Genomic DNA, 11,596 nt, shown 5'->3' on the forward strand with positions numbered 1-11,596 from the left:
GGCAACGTGTTCCTTTAACCGAAAACGGCAGTTCCAATAATTTGTCAGAAGTCTCCCCGCCCCCGGCCCCCACCCCTGGAAAAAAGGGTACCCCATCCAAACAGAAAAACATCTGGGCCCAATTTCATATGCAGCTATATAATACGCACAGTAAAGTTATGCTTACCAGAGTATGGCAGCCAAACGAACATGGCACATGTACAACTTGTGACTGCTGGTATTCTAGTTATGTTTGCTTAGCAGATACATTTCGAGCACAATTTTCTGATTAAGCAACTTTAAAAAATTGGGCCCTGGCGTGAAACGAAAAGCGTCTTGAAGAAAACACACATTGAATAAAGTCAACATTCAGCTGAACACAGAAAAGTGAAATGTAAAATTAAGAGTTTATTGCATGTTGTAGCTGATGGCGTACCACAACAGTGAAGGCCAAAATAACGGGTAATTAAAAGCAAAGATCCAGTCCCTGTTATTTAATGATATTATTGTGAGAAATGTATGTTGTTTTAACTTACTTTACGATATAGGCATAATCCCTGATCTGCAAGAATTATAATAGCGACCAGTGTCAAAGCCTATAAGAGTTGTGCCAGCCCAGCCCATGTGCATAATACGTGACAGCGCCTTATGGAGTTGTCACTTATAAAATCATTCGAGACCAAATTAATCCCAAAATACTATTTAGACTTTATGAATTGATGCTTATCACCTAATGATTTTTACTTCCAAAAACCAAGGACAACAGCAACGTATAAGAAATTACTGTTTGGGTTATGGGCACATAACTGACTCGTTCAAAATTGTGTGCTCACTTTCCATTTTATTTGATGATGTATTATATGACCACAAAATTTGATTTGTAATGAAAAAGTCATGACAATTTATAAGAAATGCCCCTTTTTCAACAGGGTTGATCTATTGTTGTGACGTTGTTTTTGAACAGTGACTTTCACAAAACTAAACCCAGTTTGTCAAAAAACATTCCAACGACATGAGTTTGAAATAGCATATATGAATATGCAAATAACTCATATATAATTTTATACGCACAGTGAACAGAGCTGATTATAACCCGGCATTATGAATATAAATTAACCTGTTGAATATGCACATGAAGATGTTGTACCTTAACCTACAAAATGGTACATTAACATTATGCAACGGTAAAAAATAACTTGACATTTTTTCTCTTCATTTTCCCGCTAACGAAGAGTTTATTTTTTTCAAATAAAGAATTATAGTTTATGTACAAGAGTATAAACTATTTGATACACCCATTGTGTATTTTAAATATTAAGCCAAATTCATACAAACTTTAAACACTCGTTATAAACAAAACATAGTTTGGCACACACAAGCTATACCAAGTTGTAAAGATAAATAAATAGAATATACTACTCACTACAATTGCACAATCTAACGTTTTGTTTTTTTGTCCTAATAAATGTCTACAATGAGTTTTAAATATACTTCTATATTTATAAGAACGCTTTTGAGATGTTGTTTATTGAAAAGTTTGAACAGAGAAAGGTATTCAATTGATTACGTAAAGAAAAGAAAAAACACCATGTGAAAAAAAGATGAAGACATATTGCAAAGAATCAACCAGAGAATTCTTGAGAATGACGTTGTTGTTGTTGTTGTTGATTCTAACTGCGCGTATAATGCTACCGCTGAACAATAAGGAATGGACTCTTCATTGCTCCAGTGTTACCATTATAGACTTGATCCAGTCTGCGGATTAAAATGGAAGAGAAATTGGAAAGAAAAAGGAAAGCATGTTAATGAGCGAACGAAATAAACAAAGCAAAAATTACACAAACCAAAACAAAATTAATACAAAGTGATGTCACTGTGACGCGCGAGGTTTAGACGCGCGTTAAGTTGCGCGAGCAATTACATGAACATGCATGAACGTTAGGAAATTGTGTCGTTAAAATCTCAAGTATTTAGCCTAAGGCCGTATCCGAATTGGCGGCTACGGCTACGGCTACAGCTGGATCGCCGCGTCGTCATGCATTGGAATATAGGACGTCCTTAGCAACACCCCTGGCAACGGTCGTAGCCGCAGCCGTAGCCACCAATTCGGACACGGCCTAATATTGAACCTTTTTTTCACGTCAGGTGCGTCATAATTATGTGAACATGCAATGATAAGTGGTGACGTCACCTAGGAACGACACCATTTTTCGACGTTTACGTTCACGTACGTATTTGCTCGCGTGACGTGCATTCAAAATACTTTTTAGGTACGGATGCGAGGAAATAAAGTACAACTAAAACTATCCATTAGGAACAATAAACTGTGGATTTGTTTCAAATCGTTTCACCAATAATTATCTTGTTCATAAAGTTCGTATAAAACTAAACTACTAGTTTATTTAGCAACTGTTTTTCTTCTTTAAGCGCGGGGAGGGGCTCTACAAGCAAAACAAAACAAAACCTATGCATTGGCTACCTAAATGCTAGGGTCAATTAAAATGGAAACGTGTGTGCGTGTGCGCGCACGTTTCAGCCAATGATAGGTAGTCTTTGGGACGTCAATGAGGGCGATGTTTTGGTTTTTGGTAACGTCATGTACAGTGGACGTTCTATACTTTACCTTCATAATTAATCATCCCTCTTTCATTCTCATGGCCAGCCATCAAAACGTCCATTTCCTCATCTGAAAGCTTCTCACCTAATTTTGAAGGGAAACAACAACAAAATACAGCATTTTAGCTCAGCTTGTCATAATACAAACGTCATATGTTCCCTGCGTCCTATAACAGTAATGCGTGATAACATTTTATTGAACAAAAAAGAACCAAACTAGTTTTAATTCCAACCCCAGTTTGGTAACAAAGTTTTGAATTGGAGGAAATCAAGACGGCCGTACCATGATAAAATTCCGCGGCATTTTTTTTTATGGAACTGCTGAAACGAGATACCGGTACGTGACACAAGGAAATTCTGCACAAAGTCCCTACGTTGTTACCCCTGTGTGTAACAAATCCGTCTATAACACCCTCTATGAATATAGTTCTCCTCCAGCCCATCGGGTACAATAATACTGCCAGATTTCCCAGGGACACCGGCTTGGACTGCGCCGAAGAGCGGCGTTTTCGGCATGCCGGGTTGGGACAAAAGATCGCCTCCATTTCTATTAATTTGATACGTTCGATTAGCATCTCCGGGTCAACCCAGGCCTTCCCTCGGGGGTTCAGCGAGTCAACTCTGACTTGCTCTCTTAGTTCCTTTCATAAACTACATTAATCAAATTTCGGAAAACTTCGCCTAATCGGAAACGCTTATCAGAAAACAAAGAATTAAAATTGTATTAATAAAAGGGAACATTTTTCTTACCGAGTGCTGTGAGGACGTGGCGCATCTCAGCTGCTGAAATGAGTCCATTTGCCTCCTTGTCGAACACCTTCAAACCTTCCAAGTAATCCTCAAATTTACCAACGTCTTTACTTTTTGCGACGGCTATCAACATGGGAAGGAACTCTTCAAATGTAAAGCGTTCGTCTGCAATAAGATCAGAACAATACACATCCGCTGTTTAAAATCAGCTTTGAACTGTTTTTTTCCCTTGGCACAATAATAAAAGTTTGTTTTGTTTAAGTATCTGTAATGAACCATGGTTACTACAACAACACGGCCAGTATATGAAGGCATATCCGTGCGCCCTGCTTGCTCTCCTACGCCCTCCTTGGAGGCACAAAACATATTAATAGCACCTGGCCCCTCAACAATTTGTTTCTTCTTCTTCTTACACAACCGTCACAGAAATCACGAACTAACGAACAAAATGGTTTTAGTTTTCAGTTTTTTGCATGATTAGACAACATTAAACGAGGCCTACAATGCTCATGAAGTTTCAAGGCTTCATGAGCTTTTTTTCATACCGATGATGAGCGAGGCCAGACAACTTTTGACCGAAATTGAAAATTCATTGCTAAAAACTGGGACTGCATTTTCGCACAATTTTTTGGGGGTATAGCAGCATTTATAATATAAAATAAATACGTGTTGATTGTTCTGGAGTTATTAAATCGTCTTACATTCATCAGCAGTTCCTATCAGTTTCTTGATTTCTGCCTGTGTTGGGTTGTGACCGATGCACCTACAGACGTTTCCTACATCTGTGCTGGGAATTTTGTGATCTCCTTGTTTGTCAAAGAGGTTGAAGATTTCCTTGAACTCTAATGGGGGAAAAAAGGGGAAAAAATGATGATCTTTGAGCAGTAGACAAAACAGGTGGAATTATATACACAAAATATTTGAATCTGAAATAAAGACACCCATGAAGCCTATAAAGCTCTCAACAGAACCATTAGCATTATTAAACACAACGGTCTATTTCTATATGTCGATGACTCTGTGGGGAAAAAAGATCGCCCATACTGTTCTCAGGAAAAAATATTAACAATTTGATGCAATCAGTTAATTCTTTGTATGGGTAATTAATCAAACAATGTGGTTAATGCTCTGGCCACGTTTGTTAAAGACCTACTTGAACGAAAACCGAGGGATCTTTGTTGAAATTCATTTAAAATGTTCAATAAGAAAAATGAGTTCACATGAGATTAAGCAAATGTTATTGTTTGAATACCATTCTCCGGTGCTTTTCAGAAAGATTTGTGTAAAGCCCTGTTACGTCATCACTCATGTTACTTCATAATCATTAGGAGCTCCTTTTGTAGTGCATTTTGCAGCCGCTTTTTGCAGCATGGAGGTAAACAGACATGTCAAATTTGTCATGTTGACGCACGACGTCAACGGCAGAAATTTAGTTTTTCAAAACCTTAAGTTGGGCCGAATATTGTATCGATAAAAGTAACTTTCTGAAACATTTTAAATGCACCAAAAGACCGCGGCGGTAGCAACTCTATCAATATTACAAATTGAAAAACTTCATTCTTAAAGGGAAGATATACACGTTTGGTAATAATAATTGTCAAAGACCAGTCTTCTCACTTGGTGTATTCTCAACATAATTATGCATAAAATAACAAGCCTGTGAAAATTTGGGCTCAATCAGTCATCGAAGTTGCAAGAAAATTATGAAACAAAAAAAAACCTTGTTAGACGAATTTGTGTGCTTTCAGATTGGAATAAAAGACTTATAGCTAGAAGTCTTTTATTATTTTAATGAAACCATACCTCTTTCTCAAAAACTACGTTACTTCAGAGGGAGTCGTTCTCCACAATGTTTTACCATCAACTGCTCTCCAATGCTCGTTACCAAGTCAGTTTTTAAGTTAATATTTGTTTTGAGTAATTACCAAACGTGTATACATTCCCTTTAAAATTCTAAATTTTACATTTCACTCGACTTTTTCTCATTACTAAACATGATAATTTGTTTCATAACTTTAATCCCACATGAAGCATTGTTTTAAGATTGCCTCTGTGATATTCCACCCACTATTATTTTCAGAGCCCTTAATGTCACATAATGTAAAGCTGCTCTCACGTATACCCATACTTCATCGCTGCCCAGTATAAGCCCCGTATATACATGTACTTATATGGTGCGCACAACCAGCTGTGATTGATGCAGCCGTATCCCATTGGCTCTCCAAACATGGAGTTCACATACCAAGACTCGTGACGCGGCTTCACTAGAAGGAGGAACCCTGCCTTGCGGTCGGGGAATTATCTTAGATGGCATGTCGAGGTGCCCCGATTCATTAAGGCATGTACATGTACATGAGGTAGAAATTCTCCATGGTTTAATGATGTAGGTTACTGAAATCCGATCTTACTAAACTTGTCTATGTGGATGAGTTTATTTTGTTAGGAAGACCTCCCTGTCTTTATGAATATTTTTATTCGTAGGCAATCTGCAACTCACTGATTATAAATAAGTATACACCATGAAAATATTTTCCGTTTGAAATACATAATGTAGGTTATTAAATTCAACCTTCATCAACTTGGCTATGAGTTGAACCATTTGTTTTTAAATGTCTTCGGGAATAAATAATTAAGGAGGCAATTTGCAACTCACTGGTTTAAACTGTATTCACCAACATTATTTTCCGGTTGAAATTCTGTCGAAATCATGTTTGATGGTGTGAATGACAAAAATTATGACCAAGGTATACTCGCAAAACAATGGCTTCATTTTCACATCATGTATTAATCATGTAGAACAAAATGGGATAATAAACCAAAACATCTCATTGTTTGATTTATGAAATAATTTCGAGTGGAATTAATTTATGTTTAAATTGTGTAGCATTTGAACCTCTAATAAATATCTTAAGGCAAAGTGAATGCTTCGAAAGAACTGGGGTTTCACTAATCTGATTATGTTAAGAGAATTCAGGAATAACTCAGTTTGATTTCTCAGCTGTCTTCGTTCGTTCAAACAGGCGCTCTTAGGAGCCAATGATCGCCATTTCAGGTTTGCAATGATTAAAATAAAGTGACAGGTCATGTGGAAGATTTCAAGTCAAAGAAGTGCGTCTAGAAAGATGATGGATAACCCCACATGAATCAACTTTGACTTTAAAGATTCAATCAGTGACAGTTTTAGCATTGCACGATCATAAGAAATTATATCAATGTCTAAAGAACATAAGCGTAACTTGAAATCGTTTTGGAAGGGATGTGTGCAGTTTGAACATCGAGAGAAAAACAACTAAAAAGAAAGTTTGCTAGGTTTACAGTTGCAACCAACACTTATACACATCAAGCTTTGGAAATAGGCAGATGTTCATTTAGTCCATGAAATTCATCTCAACAGATTCAGAAATCATTTTCTGAAAAATAGGCTACCAAACATCAGAAGTTTAGAGTCAGTTTTGAAACGCAGCATGATTGTCTGCAAACCTGAGCTAAACAATCATGACTACATCCATACTCCATCAACTTCAATGCTTATGAAAACCATAACTTAATAGAAAGGTTTGACACCAACTTGCTCCACTCTCACAATACATGATCCACCAATTCGTTATGAGACCACGTCTAAAACACGCCCCTTATCTTATGCATGAACCCCCACCTCGCCAGCTGCAGAGCTTTGTCACATCTGAAGTTCAGGCGCCCATGGAATTTACTGACCAATAATGATGGATTCATCTTAATAACAAATTAGCATTTTGGTAAGACAAAAGTATTCGACCTTGCATCTCAGATGTTTACTAATTAATTACATTGCTTATGTAAACTTTATGTTGTGCGTGGAAACTAATTGGAACTGTAGGTTAAAAAGATATAAACAATGAAGGGCGACCATGAACGTTTCACAACCGAGAATACTTCAACAATAATTATGGCATAATGTGATTTGGAAAAATCAAAAATCAATTATCATATACAATTGGCCGCTTTTAAAGGACATTTTCGTTATTTTTTTTAATTAATCATTCTGAAAAGTAACAAATAATGGGCAGGGTGTAGTTTTTCGATACCACAAACACATTCGAGTAAATTTATCTTGAAGTAATTTCACTCCAACTATGGAGAAAGGAACATGCTCCAACCAAGTTAGACTTATTTGGTCAGTGCATCAATCGCTGTCGTTACCAACCCATCCCCAAAAGGGGTTCTTTACATCTCTTGGACAATATAATCTGACTTGATGTTTGCCCTCTCTGTAAACGTATAATCGTTTTCAATTGGGGGTAATAATAAGCACGTTAGAGGTCACACATGTAAATGGTATAGGCCTTTCAAGGTGCCACAATTGCATAGTTTGCTTAAAGTGGTACGTGCATCAATAAGTTTATACAGTTCGTAATATCAATATTAATTACAGAAAAAAACCCAGGAAAAATTCCCATTGAAAAAAATCAATGGGATTTAATGGGATCCCATTGAAATTTTGAATGGGATTAATGGGATACAATGGGATTGGGGTGGAATTTGGGACATATTCAACCGGATCTAATGGGACCCACAGGGGATCCCATTGAATCCCATTGAAACAATGGGATCCCATTGAATCCCATTCAAAATATCAATGGGACTCAATGGGAATTTTTTCCTGGGACGTATTGTTTGGACACCCCGTCAAACTTTCTCACATGAAAATTTGCCCCACAAAATTTGTTGGTGTCGGGAAAACCACACGTGTCGCAACTCTATTATTTTGTGCACAAAAATGTCTTTAACAATATTGACAGGATTGCACACTGCACTATTATTTGGATAGTAATGTACACATATGACGGACAAGTCCGACCGCATTAAATTATAGCTAGGTCTATAAAAATTAATGTGTTTACATAAAAGCGGGTCGCATAAAAGCTAGTTTCGGTTAATTATTTGTCACGTCTAATGATCGAACCTTGTGACACAAATTTCCAGTAACATTTTAAACAAATTTGACATTTTAACAGAATCAACATCGTAAACGGAGTTGATGAGTTCAGTTGATGAAAGTTGAAGCAAACTATTTCTTCACCTTGTTGTTTGATCGCAAAAGAAGTTGACGTTTCGACCCTAGCAGAGTCTTTCTCAAAGGCTTACATTGCAATTAATTTGTAGTCGTACATCAATACGAATTCCAGCATCTATGGTAACATCACAATGGAGATACCTCGTACGTGTATTATAAATCTCAATCCAGGTTTTAGTTCACCCCACCAGCGGAATGTCTGGTTAGACATTGGACAACGAATTTTCTTTCGTCAATACTTTAAGTTTCGTTTCATCCAAATAGTTGCAGGCTGATACATAAAATAATGGGTAAATAATTGCATGACTCCTGTTTTGGTGTCCATCGGTCTTTTTCTGACTCAAGCACGACTAAAGCAATATTCATGGGTAACTTTCCGTATGGCGCCACCACTTTTTCACTCATTTTTACAAAAAGGGATATCTCATTGAGGCAAATTAGATATTTCATATAGAATGAAAAAGTGGTGGCGCCATACGGAAACTTTTCCTTTTTTGTGACATACCTTCCATTTGTTCCTCGTTGAACTTTCCCGGTTCCCGTGCCTGTAATTATAAAATGGAGTATTGAAATTAAATTAAACTTTTATATTGACAATAATGAATCGTCTACAAAAAAAATCCACACTTAATTCTATGTAGATTTTCATAAAATTGTGGCACATCTCATCACTATATACAAAAAGCCATCAATCGTCTTATTAGGATACTGCCCGTTGATGCAACAACCGCCCACTTCTCCGGTGTGGTTGATGCAGGGGTGATTTTACAAAAAGGCAAAAAGGCACACCGGTATTGATGTACCTGAAATGAGATGTTTTAAAACAATAATTCTCGAAGAACTTTACTAATGACAAGGATTAGAATGTATAACAACAATGTATATGTTTAGGTATACATGGTTATGGAAGCGGTCTCTCAATAGACCACAATTAAAGCACAGGGTGTGTAGAAAAGTATGCAAAATAGAATGGAAAAAATGAAAGCAAAGTATTAATAGACAAGATCAAAAGAGGATTTCCCAAGCAGCGCTTCACCCCTCTAGAAAATTGAAATAACTTTTAACACAGTTGATTGTAAAACTTACCATTTTTGCGAAGTTTCTTTTCAAAAGTACTGGACTGAAGAAGGAGAATTACTGGGAGGGTTCCTCACGAAGGTAAAGCCCTGACGGATCGTAGCACCGTAAAGAACCGAAAAGATTCAAGTCAGAAGACGACGGCACTAGAGGGGCAACCTAAGATCATCAGCACCAAGGACTGCAATGCATTCTGGGATGTCCGGTATGTCTGGAATCCCTGGTATGAAATCCTTTCCCTTGGAGATGGACTGTACCATTCCATTTATGGGGGTAGGTTTGTGTTTGTTTGAGCAAAGGTGACTCGAGTCAGTCATTTTGAAATGTTAGCCGTAGGTCGGGATCAGCATGGTGCAAGACTCTTTAAAGGTGTCTCTGTCTTCATTTGGAGCCATATAGGTTAAAGTTACCCTTGATGCAAAGCAGCAAATGTGATCTCGAGTGTCTTTGCCAACGCAACCCTAAAGAGACAAATTGACGCAACCGAAACAACTTGAACCATGGAGTCATAAAACGGCCACAATTGTCGTATTAATAACCTACCAAATATGGCCGCTCATCAGTCCATTGTATAAGGAAGGGTGTTAAATATCACACTCATAATTATGTATAGACCCATATTGGCCTGTGTTATGTTTTCTCTTTAGTCACTTTTGAACTCAAGAAATTAGTTCGAAAACAAACATAATATCCTGGCCAGTGCTATAAGCAAACTTAAGAAATTTTAACTTTCCCGATTAGCAAACATTGTGCAGACAATAATAGCCCGTGTAAGGTGACATATTAATGCATTTTGTCAACAGCGGTATGGTTTACAAGCTATCAGTTCATTCATCTTACACAATGGGTTTTGCCGAGCAAACAAGCGCTGTGCAAAAAAATACCATTGACCTCATGAATTTTGTATGGCAGCCAAATCAACGGCGATGAACTTTAGATGTGGGCACAGAACACAGAAACGTGTTGCCTTCCAGTGAACTGTTGGAAAGGGTCAATAAATGTACATAATGTTTTTTTTCTTTTCTTCTAAAGTATCTCCCGATTTGCAATACTAGTACACTGATATTAAGCCTATAGCCTGTGAAGATAGGGCTTGCCAATAATATTAATGCCCAATATTTTCCCGAGTACTGTAAAACCATTCCTCGCTCTATGGTAAAACATAATAATAAATCCACATGGCCGGATATATAATCTCGGTGTGGGATTCGAACCCATGGCCTTTTTTTTTGCTCTCACTTATGTTTATAGCAATACCCAAAAGTGTCAAAATACAAACAGCACCATTGCACCATTTTACCCCGTGCGATACACTCAGCATATAAGATTATTTATAAGAAGACTCAATGCCGTGGTAGAAAACATGAGTGATGACCATGGGTTTCAGAACTCGATATGTATATAATACTAAAAATAATAATTGTGTGTCATTAAAATTGATGCACGTATGAGGGCATAATAATTATTCAAACTACCAATAATTATACCGGGAGGAATGATATCGCCCATAGTCAATCAGTATAGAAAGTCATGGGGTGGGGGCGGCACCCAAGACTTTCTACGGAGGGGGAGGGGTGTTCGTGTACTCTCATAAATGCACTATAAGTCTTCTTTTTTTTTGTGAACGTATTTTTCTTTTGTATACGGTCAACGTAACTTCTTCTTAGAGTTTAACAAATTGAGCTTTAAAAAAAAATAACTATGTAATTTGTAATTCAGTTTTCGGAGTTGCAACAATGTCAAAGTTGTATAGTTTTTTTTTGAGCCACACTTTCACCCTTTTCGAAACGACCGGCTTTGGCTTTGGATTCGGCTTCAGACTAGCTTGGCCCCGCTGTTGTGTTGGCATATTGCGCGTGTTGTGCGCTTTATAGGCAGGCCCAGGGCTTCAGACGAGAGGACGGATCCTGAAGCCGAATCCAAAGCCGAAGCCGTGGTTTCAAAAAGGGCATTTTTAAGAAGCCTATCATCTCAATTAGGCCCTCTATCGGTGACTGTGTAGTAACAAAAAAAGGAGAGTTTCAAAGTCCTCAATAAAGAATGCACCGAGAAAACGGTTACACTAACTGCATGAAAACTAAATACTGAAATTGTTTATCGTGGTTATTAATTGTTCAATTT

At 37.4% G+C, this 11,596-nt stretch overlaps 1 protein-coding gene across 1 annotated transcript; it reads right to left on the minus strand.

Annotated features, from left to right (window-relative positions):
* Positions 1 to 367: 367 nt before the first annotated feature.
* LOC139937550 (myosin light chain 3, skeletal muscle isoform-like) lies at positions 368 to 9,661 on the minus strand. The gene is made up of 6 exons (XM_071932750.1): positions 9,485 to 9,661; positions 8,904 to 8,943; positions 4,047 to 4,187; positions 3,346 to 3,510; positions 2,603 to 2,680; positions 368 to 1,734 (listed from the first exon to the last, which is right to left on the minus strand). Exons 1-6 carry the CDS (start codon positions 9,485 to 9,487, stop codon positions 1,697 to 1,699), a joined length of 465 nt encoding a protein of 154 aa, XP_071788851.1. The 5' UTR covers positions 9,488 to 9,661; the 3' UTR covers positions 368 to 1,696.
* Between the last annotated feature and the right edge of the window lie 1,935 nt (positions 9,662 to 11,596).

Source organism: Asterias amurensis, chromosome 5, assembly GCF_032118995.1.
Source record: "Asterias amurensis chromosome 5, ASM3211899v1".
NCBI classification, from domain to species: Eukaryota; Metazoa; Echinodermata; class Asteroidea; order Forcipulatida; family Asteriidae; genus Asterias; species Asterias amurensis.

Bases quoted from the DNA above. Each gene is read 5' to 3' on its own strand.
- LOC139937550 (XM_071932750.1), bottom strand. The intron at 4,188-8,903 runs GTATGTCACAAA...TTCCCCCATTAG, and splicing joins CAACGAGGAACAAATGGAAG to AGTTCAAGGAAATCTTCAAC. The intron at 2,681-3,345 runs GTAAGAAAAATG...CTTCAAAATTAG, and splicing joins CCACGTCCTCACAGCACTCG to GTGAGAAGCTTTCAGATGAG.